We start from the raw sequence: 14,490 nt of genomic DNA, 5'->3' as shown, positions 1-14,490 counted from the left end.
CAGCCCACAGTAGCATACAGCACAGAGCACAGCCCACAGATAACTATATACAGCCCACAGTAGTATACAGCACAGAGCACAGCCCACAGAGAGCTATATACAGCCCACAGTAGTATACAGCACAGAGCACAGCCCACAGAGAACTATATACAGCCCACAGCAGTATACAGCACAGAGCACAGCCCACAGAGAACTATATACAGCCCACAGCAGTATACAGCACAGAGCACAGCCCACAGAGAACTATATATAGCACAGAGCACACAGTAGTATACAGCACAGAGCACAGCCCACAGAGAGCTATATACAGCCCACAGCAGTATACAGCACAGAGCACAGCCCACAGAGAACTATATACAGCCCACAGAGAACTATATATAGCACAGAGCACACAGTAGTATACAGCACAGAGCACAGCCCACAGAGAGCTATATACAGCCCACAGCAGTATACAGCACAGAGCACAGCCCACAGAGAACTATATACAGCCCACAGTAGTATACAGCACAGAGCACAGCCCACAGAGAACTATATACAGCCCACAGCAGTATACAGCACAGAGCACAGCCCACAGAGAACTATATACAGCCCACAGCAGTATACAGCACAGAGCACAGCCCACAGAGAACTATATACAGCCCACAGTAGTATACAGCACAGAGCACAGCCCACAGATAAGTATATATAGCCCACAGTAGTATACAGCACAGCCCACAGAGAACTATATACAGCACAGAGCACAGCCCACAGAGAACTATATACAGCCCACAGCAGTATACAGCACAGAGCACAGCCCACAGAGAACTATATACAGCCCACAGCAGTATACAGCACAGAGCACAGCCCACAGAGAGCTATATACAGCCCACAGCAGTATACAGCACAGAGCACAGCCCACAGAGAACTATATACAGCCCACAGTAGTATACAGCACAGAGCACAGCCCACAGAGAACTATATACAGCCCACAGCAGTATACAGCACAGAGCACAGCCCACAGAGAACTATATACAGCCCACAGTAGTATACAGCACAGAGCACAGCCCACAGAGAACTATATACAGCCCATAGCAGTATACAGCACAGAGCACAGCCCACAGAGAACTATATACAGCCCACAGCAGTATACAGCACAGAGCACAGCCCACAGAGAACTATATACAGCCCACAGTAGTATACAGCACAGAGCACAGCCCACAGAGAACTATATACAGCCCACAGTAGTATACAGCACAGCCCACAGAGAACTATATACAGCCCACAGCAGTATACAGCACAGAGCACAGCCCACAGAGAACTATATACAGCCCACAGCAGTATACAGCACAGAGCACAGCCCACAGAGAACTATATACAGCCCACAGTAGTATACAGCACAGAGCACAGCCCACAGAGAACTATATACAGCCCACAGCAGTATACAGCACAGAGCACAGCCCACAGAGAACTATATACAGCCCACAGTAGTATACAGCACAGAGCACAGCCCACAGAGAACTATATACAGCCCATAGCAGTATACAGCACAGAGCACAGCCCACAGAGAACTATATACAGCCCACAGCAGTATACAGCACAGAGCACAGCCCACAGAGAACTATATACAGCCCACAGCAGTATACAGCACAGAGCACAGCCCACAGAGAACTATATACAGCCCACAGTAGTATACAGCACAGAGCACAGCCCACAGAGAACTATATACAGCCCACAGTAGTATACAGCACAGAGCACAGCCCACAGAGAACTATATACAGCCCACAGCAGTATACAGCACAGAGCACAGCCCACAGAGAACTATATACAGCCCACAGCAGTATACAGCACAGAGCACAGCCCACAGAGAACTATATACAGCCCACAGCAGTATACAGCACAGAGCACAGCCCACAGAGAACTATATACAGCCCACAGCAGTATACAGCACAGAGCACAGCCCACAGAGAACTATATACAGCCCACAGCAGTATACAGCACAGAGCACAGCCCACAGAGAACTATATACAGCCCACAGTAGTATACAGCACAGAGCACAGCCCACAGAGAACTATATACAGCCCACAGCAGTATACAGCACAGAGCACAGCCCACAGAGAACTATATACAGCCCACAGTAGTATACAGCACAGAGCACAGCCCACAGAGAACTATATACAGCCCATAGCAGTATACAGCACAGAGCACAGCCCACAGAGAACTATATACAGCCCACAGCAGTATACAGCACAGAGCACAGCCCACAGAGAACTATATACAGCCCACAGCAGTATACAGCACAGAGCACAGCCCACAGAGAACTATATACAGCCCACAGTAGTATACAGCACAGAGCACAGCCCACAGAGAACTATATACAGCCCACAGTAGTATACAGCACAGAGCACAGCCCACAGAGAACTATATACAGCCCACAGCAGTATACAGCACAGAGCACAGCCCACAGAGAACTATATACAGCCCACAGCAGTATACAGCACAGAGCACAGCCCACAGAGAACTATATACAGCCCACAGCAGTATACAGCACAGAGCACAGCCCACAGAGAACTATATACAGCCCACAGCAGTATACAGCACAGAGCACAGCCCACAGAGAACTATATACAGCCCACAGCAGTATACAGCACAGAGCACAGCCCACAGAGAACTATATACAGCCCACATCTCTTCTCTTCCTCCCCTCACCTCCTCCGAGAATGGCCCCACAGTCCAGAAAAAACAACAACTCACCTCTCCTCGTGCCCAGCGTTGCTTCCTGGTTCCTGCTCCTGTCTCAGCAGCTGCAGTCTGCCCGGGACACAGCAGGTGCGCGATGATATGACGTCATCGCGCACCCGCAGTGTCAGAGGCAGAGCGGGGAATGATGGGAGAGGAGCGTCTGTAGACGCTCTCTCCTCCATCATTGCATTCAACTGTACCGGCGTCTATACGCCGGTATAGTTGAATGCGACGGCGGGGGCGGCGGATTGAGCGGCCCACCACTGGCACCGGCCCTTCTGGCATTTGCCAGAAGTGCCCTATGGCCAGTCCGGCCCTGCCGAAGACACTCGGTTAGCACCCGAGTATGCTCAGATAACACCTTATCCGAGCACGTGTAGCAGTGGTGGGGGCTGATGGATTGCTCCCAGACACTCAAGGGTTAAATGGATTTGATGTTCATGTATGTGAAAAAGGTATGATACCCACTGGGGCTGCAGTTAGCTAGGACAGGGTTAACTGTAGTGGCCAGCCCAGTTTGGGAAGGGGAACTGAGGGTTGGTAGCAAGTCCAGGAAGTGACAGGACAGTCAGTGTGGGGACAGCAGTGAGTGAAGCAGCAGGTCTAGGAGGCTGCTAGGGACAGCGTAAACCTAATACTCGGGTCAGTGGATTGCCAAAAATACCCTTCTGTCTAAATGGCCTAGGGCAACCTCGAGATGGACGTCGGGGACCTGGGGCACACTCAGCTTGTGAAGCTACAGGAAAAGATGGACTCAGACTACATGGGGCAGAAGGTATTTCAACCCGGATATACTGTTAGTGACGGAAGAGATTCCCTAGGGCTAGGAAAGCCAGTGAAAGGGATATGCCTCCTGTTCCGAGAACCAGGGCTGAAGTTGTATCTGATACCTGTGGGAATGATGACAACCCATTGGATCTTATCCTTTCTATCTGCCTGCAAATACTGTACATACTGTTATTCACCAAGTAAATGTTTGGCTGTTTTTATGAACCTCGTGTCTCCTGGATTATTTGATGCCCTGGTTCCAGATGAGGGATTCCTGGACTCAGAAGAGGCAGAGGCCTACAGCCCCAAAGTAAATGTGATGTACCTCACACACAGCAGGACTGGGACGCAAGATGTCTGTAGGATGCCAGAGCGAGTGGGGACTGAAGCTCGCCCACGACTACCTCGCTTGGGCATCTTACACAGGCAAAATTGATAAATCGAGTGTTTCATTTTTATTAATTTGGGGTGAAAAACGTCAGCGAAAAACACTAGTAAAAAAAAATGATATGTAAGAATCCGCAAATGATGAATTGTGTTTTCACATCACCAGCACCCTGTTGTGCCCTACGTTTAGATGCAACTACGACCACAGAACTCCCTACCATAATTGCCAAGAGTCTTGGATTTGGTGGAGCGGAGCTGTCCCAAATTTTCAGAAAACAAACCCAACAAATTAGGGGATGTCCCATTCCAAATAGGGTGAGGTGCACACAAAAGTGGGCTTGGGCATTTATTCCTGTTTTACTAACTGAGAAGTTGGTAAGTATCCTCAACTTCTGGAGGAACAACACATGAAATGAGCTTGCAGGTAACATTTTGCACCATAGTCCTAACTGCAGAACAGGTTGGGCTGCTGTCGTTTGTGTGATCACATATCGATATATATGGGGGTGTAAACTGGCCTCTACCAGGCTGTATCTGCCATATTACTATGTTAACAGACTCCAATTTGTCTTCAGCGCAGAACAGCAATGGGATCGTAATAAATTTAAAAATGCAAATTTGATGTGTTACCCGTATGAATTGGATCTGAGTGATGCATGATTCGTTCTGCGTGGTTAGATTAACGTACAGTATGCTGTATATATTTAAATATAATTGAGATCTGCAGTTTTCTTTTCATTAATGGCTAATGAATAATTCTCAGGGTTTTTCTTCTCTCGCCTGTCAGCACTTTTTAGAGTCAACTTGAGCTTTCTTAACAAATAAAGTGTAGGATCGCCATCACTAATTACACAGCATTGAATTATATAGAGCAGTGGAAAAAGAAGTCTCATTGCTAGATTGTAGTTATTCCAGTGCCTAAATTCCCATGTCACCACATTTATGACAAATATTCCTAATAGTCTGGGTTTTAACTGCTATGACTTCCACCTATGGGGAAAATGGAGATCCCTACTCTTGGAAGTGTCACTACAGTCAGAGGTTTCTGAACCCTCAGGCTATGTTCACACCTGGCATTTTGCTGCATTATTTTGTGAAAATTAAAGCTGCTTTTTACACTATCAGTAAAAGCTATGAGATATCAGAAATCTCATGCACACATTTGATTTCTTTTTTCCTGCCTGAATTGGAAAAGTGCAACATGTCACTGCTTCCAGCGTTTGTGCAGCATTTTTTCCACCCATAGAAAGCAATGAGTAAGTGCAAAAACCTGTCCGTTTTTGCAACATTTTTAGATTAAAAAAAGTAGGTGCAGCAGGATGTGAATCCCATTTAATTGTTGTCATTTTCCCAAGGTTAATCTATAATGTCTTGGGGTCCTCAACTGAGCTGAGATGTTAGTATTAGTACATTTCAATTAAATCACATATGTGTGAAAGTAAACAATGTCCTACTAACTCAATTATGTCCTACCAATATGTTAGCTAAACAATGTCCGACCAATTCAAATTCCCCCACTGTTTTTACTTTTGCGTTTGTTTAGTTTTTTTTCATGAACTTATGTAACCCAAGTTCAAGGCTGCACTTCATACATGAATCCAGCTTTTTTGTTCAGAATAGTCACTATTTTTCGAGAACATATAATTTTTTTTCCTCTGAAATAATTGTATCAAATTGTCCTTTTTATCCAAAAATGTTTTATGGTTTCACATACGTCTTGCATTGGTGGCCTAACACCTTGTATTGTCCATGCTTGCAAGGTGAAAGAAAAGCTGATCTTGGGATCCTGAATAAAGCCCCCGTCACACTAAGCGAGGTCGCTAGCGAGATCGCTGCTGAGTCACAAGTTTTGTGACACAACAGCGACCTCAGTAGCGATCTCGCTATGTGTGACACGTAGCAGCGACCAGGCCCCTGCTGTGAGATCGCTGGTCGTGTCGGAATGGCCTGGACCATTTTTTGATCATTGAGGTCCCGCTGGGTAGCACACATCGCTGTGTTTGACACCTTACCAACGACCTCGTTGATGACACCGACACCGGCATTTGCGTTGCTCCGATTGGTGGTCGCTTCGTTGTACAGGTCGCTACAGGTCGCCGCATCACTGCTGCGTCGTTGGGAAGATCTCACTGTTTGACATCTCACCAGCGACCACATAGCGACGCAGCAACGATCCCTGACAGGTCGTATCGTTGTCGGGATCGCTTTAGCGTCGCTAAGTGTGACGGGGCCTTAAGGCAGCAAAACCTGTGTTTTGGCTGCAGCTTTTTTACTGCCAAGAGATCAGATTTTGTCTACAGAAAAAAAAGCTGCAACGAGTGAACATAGTCTTATACTTTACAATGGTGGGAGCTGCACTCATATATAGTGAACTCGTTATTCAATACTCCCTTAGCACTTTCATATCCCTTCTCCAGTGTGAACGCTTCCCCTCTTCTCATTCTAATATGGAAGCTACAAAACCTTTACGCCAAGTCCCAGTTACACTTCCCCCCCCCAAAAAAAATATCCATACATTGCCCAGAACAGATTCACCACCATACCTGTTATGCCGACTACAGATGAGGTTTTTCCTTCTCGTCCTCCTCGCACAGCCTGGACGTTGATATCATACGTAGTAGTGGGCTGTAGTCCTGAGGAAAGAAAGGCAATCAGATCAGGTTTTATATGCTTTATAATGACTTCACTTTCTAAAATATAATATACATTATCCAGCTGTGCAATTGTGGCCGAGGTCAGCACAAACCACCTCCGTCTGATGCAGTTTATAGATGAAGCGGAGTCCAGCAGACGTGGATTGATTGCGCATGCGCCAAATAACTTGAGATGTCAATCAACCCAGAAAGAACATGTTTAAGGACCAACAAACGCTGCTCTTCAGAGGAGAATAGCTACTCCCATGGTAAACGGGTGGTAGTCTGGTAGGGGCAACTTATAACCTGTCCACAGGATAGGTGATAACTTATAGATTAAAGGTGGTCCAAATGCTGGAACCCGCACAGATCACTAATGGGACACTTTTATGCCTGTAAGAATGGAGCGCAGTGCACATACTCAATCGTCGCTTCATTCATTCTCTATGGGGCTGCTGGAGAAAGCTAAGTTCAGCACTCCAAAAGTCCTATAAAGCATGAATGGAGTGTTGGCGGAGAATGTGTATTAACGCTCTATTTTAACACGGATTAAAGTGGCCCATAAGTCTAGGTTTCAGCAGTCAGACCCTTCACTGATCAAAAAAAATGTATATGTAGATGGCAACTTGTTTCATTCAAACAGCCCCTTTAAGTTCGCATACAATACAAGGCAGTGGCACTGATTTAGAAGCACTCAATATAATGACAGATTGCCTTTAAGGCTGTAATTTCTCTTTTCTCTATGTAAAAAAAAATTCTACTATATTGTTCTTCTGGATTTTGCCACAAGAACCTATCACCCTAGATGATCTACGATAAATAGAGTGAAGGGTCCCTGCCCACATTCCTCCTTATCAAATGACCAGAGTGAAGAGGAGTTTAAATGGAACAATGGCATACGAGTACAGTGCTTAGTGGGTCATCTTCCATTTAAATCTCTCCTTTCCTTATTTAGCGATTGTAAAGGTCCTAGTGGTGGGGACCCTGGCAAACACATTTCCAACAAATCGCATTTGCAGGAAAAACCTCTTTAAGGAGCTTGGAAACATATTTAACAGCAGGGTCTTATGCAAAAGTGGTGGACTGAGTGGTCAGCAAGTTGACGGAGCACAAGTGCCCTGCCTTTCTGCCTCCCTTAGATGATGGAACCAAGCATTGCACCTTCTCTTGAACCTGTTAGCAAAGAAGATGACTTATTTTTAATATTGATTGTCTGAGTATGTGACATTATTTGTGCCATGCTCCTGGGTCTGAACCCCTCGAGCTTGTGTTTTGTGGTCGGCTTCTCTTTCCACCGAGCCACAATAGATACACCTTTTGTCCAGATGTTTAGTTTCTGCTATTCTGGCTGCAGTCTGTTTTGCATAACACAGGTGTTTTCATTTGTCTGCCCTATCACCTTTCGGGTGACGCTTGATATTTTTTCCCCCCTGCTGGCATTTCCTGTTGGTGATAGTTTCATTTGGATGTTCAGACATTCTGTTGTTGTTTAAAGCCAGTCAGTGAAATTCCAGCTAAGGTTTTTCTCTTTGCTGTTTCTGTACTTTACTCTACATCTATCTTCTGTTTCTTTTTAGGAAGTAGGCGGCATATTATCTAACGTTAAGTAATTTATGCTTTATTTTGTATGTGATGGTTTATTCTACTCACTCCGGGATCTTTCCTTTTTCAGCACACTTCCCTTTTGTAGGTAGCTCACCCTGTGCTCTGCCCTATGGTCTATTAGGAGGAACATGAAGCAAGCCTTTCATAGGTCCAAGTTACCATCTTCTAGTGTGTGGTTAGGGCTATTTCTACTCATGAAGGAACCACTAGGGACTGCAGGGTCAACATGAAGGTAACTCAACGGCCTTTCAGGCAGTATAGGTCCAAGTTGCCATCTTCTAGTCTGTGGTTAGGGTTATCTCTACTCATGAAGGAACCACTAGGGACTGCAGGATGATGATCTCTAATCTGTACAGGAACCAGAAGGGTCAGTTGCATTTTTTTAGCTTTGCCTATTATCCCGAGTGAGTAGCTACACTAGCATAACAAATTGCATGAATAAACCTAGGACTCTATGGCATTATAAGTCTACTATTGTCTCCGTAAAGATTTAAATATAATCATTTCTGAAACATTATTAAGTTATATCAGAAAATTCTATTGATGGAGTCCATGGGACCGCCACCAACTCCCTTCAGTTGACTTTAGTCAAAAAATCTCTCTAGGGGTAGGTGCACACAACCATTTTCTCTCCATCCGAGAAAAATAGTCTAATTATCCTGATCAGACAGTGATCAGAGTTTGATCAGAGACGCATACGTTTTTCTCGAAGGTCGAGAGAAAAAAAAAAAGGTTCTCCACCCTCTCCATTCTTTCAGTAGTGAAAATCGGAGTGCATTCGGATGTCATCTGAGTGTGGTCCAATGTTTTTCACTGAGCCATAGACTGGCATTGCTGATTTGGATCCAACACTCGGATCAAAATTAGACATGTCTACAATTTTTTTCTCTGACCATTTTGAGAAAAAAATAGAATATCCTGTGTATGAATGCTATCCATGAAAACTACAGATAGCAGTCGTCCGATAGTACACGAGCCCTGAATCCAATCCTATAAATCACAATATTAAAAAATATATTATCCTGTATAAGCAACCAGCTGGATATATAAATGATATCTTTAATATGAAATCTCTTTTTATCCCAGTTACATACACCAGGCGGCAGTTTTAGATTTCCATTGAAAAATTGAGTTCCAGTTACAGTAATTTCTATTGCGTTGAGTAAATTTGTTTTTTCGAGTATCATATCTTACAAGAACAAATCTTTGATGCGTAACCTAATTTATACTTATCTAAGCAGAATTTTTGTCTTTTCTAGATTTATCTTACCGGTCTTGTATTTATCTACAGCTTGCACATACATTGTTTTACCGTCTCATCAGATTGGTGAAATTGTACGATTTTACAATTGTATATTCTAACTTTGTAATGTGCAGGGAAGATACATTCTTATTCGGTCCTAAATAAAATGAAGCCAGGATTCTTAAAGGAATGAAAAAAGTTTTGAATTTTTTTTTTTTTTAAAGTTTTTTTATGACTGTGCATTTTCCCTGTTAGCTACATATTTGTTTTCCTACTACAGCTAAAATAAAAGGGCAGAAGTGATCAACTGATTGCAGTTTTTTTGGGGGTAAACGGGAATAGGGGTGAACGAACATACCACTGATGCAACCAGGGGCTCAAAAGGTAAGTGGGCCGACTCCCACCTGTAAAGCAGCAACCAGAAATATCATTGGACTGCCAAGGGTCCATATACTATTTTTGCACAGTGGACATCTTCTGTCTGTGTCTGCCCCTGGATGGGTGAGTTGAAGATGGTCTTTACAAATTTTATATTGATTCTGTCTACAGGCAGAGCAGTGATCAATGTTCTCCGCCCTTGGCGGACACAGACAGAAGAGGGCCCCTGTGCAAGAACAGTATATGGTTCTTTTCTGCCCAATCGCTCATCATAATGCACAATCAAACCTGCTGTGGAGGAGGATGTGGCCCCCTATCCTATTGGACTCCTGTGCGGTCGTACAGGTTGCACCAATCATATGTCGGCAACTGGTCTCTGCACCTGGACCTAGACCTGGACCAAGACCGATCAAAACTTCTGACGTATCAAAAAGATGTTTTTTAATTGAAAGTTTTTATCAGGCATTCTGCACCAGAGGGAACCGATCTGTGTTTGGACCCTCTTCTCTGTGGGCTACATAGCAGCAGCCTATTCGCCCATTATGATAAGTACTCCAATACTCTATTACAATAAGCAATATTCTGTTCTGTTCAGTTTCACAGACCATAAGGCATTTTGTAAAAATCTCTTATCTGATCTTACCTGAGTACTTACCTATAACCCCTGGGTCCCTATGTGAAAGGCACCAGGACCTAAATGCAACTACTGTCATTGAACCCCTACAGACACTGGCTTAGCCTCTGGCATTAAGCGAGTATCTCTCCCCTGTGCAGTGTGCACCAGAATCGACCAGTTTTAGAAAACAAAATATGCATTGCTCACCCTCACTGGGTCCTGCACTGGGTTTCCTCTGCTGCTTCTGCTGTTTCTTACTGTCTGCAGCGCTGTCATCACATCGACAATGCTGCAGCCAATCAGTGGCTCCACTCGGGCTGATTGACTGCAGCTGTATGAATAACATCAGAGTTGCAGGCAGAAGCACATACCGGAAGCACGGGTGGAGATCCAGTGCCGGACCCGGGCAGGGTGACTAAGGCAAATGTGTTTGTTTTTTTCAAACAAAGTGCGCAGGGGAAAATCATAAAATTCCTTTAACCCCTTCACCCCCAAGGGTGGTTTGCACATTAATGACCGGGCCAATTTTTACAATTCTGACCACTGTCCCTTTATGAGGTTATAACTCTGGAACGCTTCAACGGATCTTGGCGATTCTGACACTGTTTTCTCGTGACATATTGTACTTCATGATAGTGGTAAAATTTCTTCGATATAACTTGCGTTTATTTGTGAAAAAAACGAATATTTGGCGAAAATTTTGAAAATTTCGCAATTTTCCAACTTTGAATTTTTATGCCCTTAAATCACAGACATATGTCACGCAAAATACTTAATAAGTAACATTTCCCACATGTCTACTTTACATCAGCACAATTTTGGAACCAAAATTTTTTTTTGTGACGGAGTTATAAGGGTTAAAAGTTGACCAGCAATTTCTCATTTTTACAACACCATTTTTTTTTAGGGCCCACACTCATTTGAAGTCATTTTGAGGGGTCTATATGATAGAAAATACCCAAGTGTGACACCATTCTAAAAACTGCACCCCTCAAGGTACTCAAAACCACTTTCAAGAAGTTTATTAACCCTTCAGGTGTTTCACAGGAATTTTTGGAATGTTTAAATAAAAATTAACATTTAACTTTTTTTCACACAAAATTTGTTTCAGCTCCAATTTGTTTTATTTTACCAAGGGTAACAGGAGAAAATAGACCCCAAAATTTGTTGTACAATTCATCCTGAGTACGCTGATACCCCATATGTGGGTGTAAACCATTGTTTGGGCGCAGGGCAGAGCTCGGAAGGAAAGGAGCGCCATTTGACTTTTCAATGCAAAATTGACTGGAATTGAGATGGGACGCCATGTTGCATTTGGAGAGCCCCTGATGTGCCTAAACATTGAAACCCCCCAAAAGTGACACCATTTTGGAAAGTAGACCCCCTAAGGATCTTATCTAGATGTGTGTTGGGCACTTTGACCCAACAAGTGCTTCACAGAAGTTTATAATGCAGAGCCGTAAAAATAAAAAATCATATTTTTTCACAAAAATGATCTTTTCGCCCCCAATTTTTTATTTTCCCAAGGGTAAGAGAAGAAATTGGACCCCAAAAATTGTTGTGCAATTTGTCCTGAGTACGCTGATACCCCATATGTGGGTGTAAACCATTGTTTGGGCGCAGGGCAGAGCTCGGAAGGGAAGGAGCGCCATTTGACTTTTCAATGCAAAATTGACTGGAATTGAGATGGGACGCCATGTTGCGTTTGGAGAGCCCCTGATGTGCCTAAACATTGAAACCCCCCACAAGTGACACCATTTTGGAAAGTAGACCCCTTAAGGAACTTATCTAGATGTGTGTTGAGCACTTTGACCCAACAAGTGCTTCACAGAAGTTTATAATGCAGAGCCGTAAAAATAAAAATCATATTTTTTCACAAAAATGATCTTTTCGCCCCCATTTTTTTATTTCCCCACGGGTAAGAGAAGAAATTAGACCACAAAAGTTGTTGTGCAATTTGTCCTGAGTACGACGATACCCCATATGTGGGGGTAAACCACTGTTTGGGCGCATAGCAGAGCTCGGAAGGGAAGGAGCGCTATTTTACTTTTCAATGCAAAATTGACTGGAATTAAGATGGGATGCCATGTTGCGTTTGGAGAGCCTCTGATGTGCCTAAACATTAAAAACCCCCACAAGTGACACCATTTTGGAAAGTAGACCCCCTAAGGAACTTATCTAGATGTGTTTTGATAGCTTTGAACCCCCAAGTATTTCACTACAGTTTATAACGCAGAGCCGTGAAAATAAAAATTCTTTTTTTTTTTCACAAAAATGATTTTTAGCCCCCAGTTTTGTATTTTCACAAGGGTATCAGGATAAATTGGACCCCAAACTTTGTTGTCCAATTTGTCCTGAGTACGCTGATACCCCATATGTGGGGGGGAACCACTGTTTGGGTGCATGACAGAGCTCGGAAGGGAAGGAGCGTCATTTGGAATGCAGACTAAAATGGATTGGTCTGCAGGCGTCACGTTGAATTTGCAGAGCCCCTGATGTACCCAAACAGTACAAACCCCCCACAAGTGACCCCATATCGGAAACTAGACCCCCCAAGGAACTTATCAAGATGTGTTGTGAGAACTTTGAACCCCCAAGTGTTTCACTACAGTTTACAACGCAGAGCCGTGAAAATAAAAAATCTTTTTTTTCCCACAAAACTTATATTTTGGCCCCCAGTTTTGTATTTTCCCAAGGGTAGCAGGAGAAATTGGACCCCAAAAGATGATGTCCAATTTGTCCTGAGTACGCTGATACCCAATATGTTGGGGTAAACCCCTGTTTGGGCACACGGGAGAGCTCTGAAGGGAAGGAGCACTGTTTTCCTTTTTCAACGCAGAATTGGCTGGAATTCAGATCGGATGCCATGTCCCATTTGGAGAGCCCCTGATGTGCCTAAACAGTGGAAACCCCCCAATTATAACTGAAACCCTAATCCAAACACATCCCTAACCCTAATCCCAACGGTAACCCTAACCACTCCTCTAACCCAGACACACCCAACCCTATTCCCAACCGTAAATGTAATCCAAACCCTAACCCTATCTTTAGCCCCAACCCTAACTGTAGCTCCAACCCTAACCCTAGCAATAACCCTAGCCCTATCACTAGCCCTAACACTAGCCGTAACACTAGCCCTAACCCTAGCCCTAACCCTAGCCCTAACCCTATCCCCAACCCTAGCCCTAACCCTAACCCTAGCCCCAACCCTAGCCCTAACCCTAGTCCTAACCCTTGCCCTAACCCTAACCCTAGCCCTAACTCTAGTCCTAACTCTAGCCCTAACCCTAGCCCCAACCCTAGCCCTAACCCTTGCCCTAACCCTAACCCTAGCCCTAACTCTAGTCCTAACTCTAGCCCTAACCCTAGCCCCAACCCTAGCCCTAACCCTAGCCCTAACCCTTGCCCTAACCCTAGCCCTAACTCTAGTCCTAACTCTAGCCCTAACCCTAACCCTAATGGGAAAATGGAAATAAATACATTTTTTAATTTTTTTTTTTCCCTAACTAAGGTGGTGATGAAGGGGGGTTTGATTTACTTTTATAGTGGCTTTTTTAGCGGATTTTTATGATTGGCAGCCGTCACACACTGAAAGACGCTTTTCATTGCAAAAAATATTTTTTGCGTTACCACATTTTGAGAGCTGTAATTTTTCCATATTTGAGTCCACAGAGTTATGTGAGATCTTGTTTTTTGCGGGACGCGTTGACGTTTTTATTGGTAACATTTTCGGACACGTGACATTTTTTGATCGCTTTTTATTCCGATTTTTGTGAGGCAGAGTGATCAAAAACCAGCTATTCATGAATTTCTTTTGGGGGAGGCGTTTATCAATTTTACCAAACGCGGAATGGTATAAAGCAGTTTTATTCGTCGGGTCAGTACGATTACAGCGATAATTCATTTATATCATTTTTTTATGTTTTGGCGCTTTTATACGATAAAAACTATTTTATAGAAAAAATAATTATTTTGGTATCGCTTTATTCTCAGGACTATAACTTTTTTATTTTTTTGCTGATGATGCTGTATGGCAGCTCGTTTTTTGCGGGACAAGATGACGTTTTCAGCGGTACCATGGTTATTTATATCAGTCTTTTTGATCGCGTGTTATTCCACTTTTTGTTCGGCGGTATGGTAAT

At 43.8% G+C, this 14,490-nt stretch overlaps 1 protein-coding gene across 1 annotated transcript in view; it reads right to left on the bottom strand.

The window, feature by feature from the left end:
• The window catches only part of LOC143788580 (tenascin-N-like), a 71,415-nt gene that overhangs the window by 22,896 nt on the left and 34,029 nt on the right, over positions 1 to 14,490 (bottom strand). Inside the window, exon 7 of the mRNA XM_077278359.1 lies at positions 6,417 to 6,506. Coding sequence (XP_077134474.1) covers positions 6,417 to 6,506 — 90 coding nt within the window. The remainder of the gene's footprint in view (positions 1 to 6,416; positions 6,507 to 14,490) is intronic.

This window comes from Ranitomeya variabilis, chromosome 8 (assembly GCF_051348905.1).
Source record: "Ranitomeya variabilis isolate aRanVar5 chromosome 8, aRanVar5.hap1, whole genome shotgun sequence".
Classification (NCBI taxonomy): Eukaryota; Metazoa; Chordata; class Amphibia; order Anura; family Dendrobatidae; genus Ranitomeya; species Ranitomeya variabilis.
The sequence above is the reverse complement of the archived record's forward strand: the minus strand, read 5'-3'. Positions and strand labels throughout refer to the sequence as shown.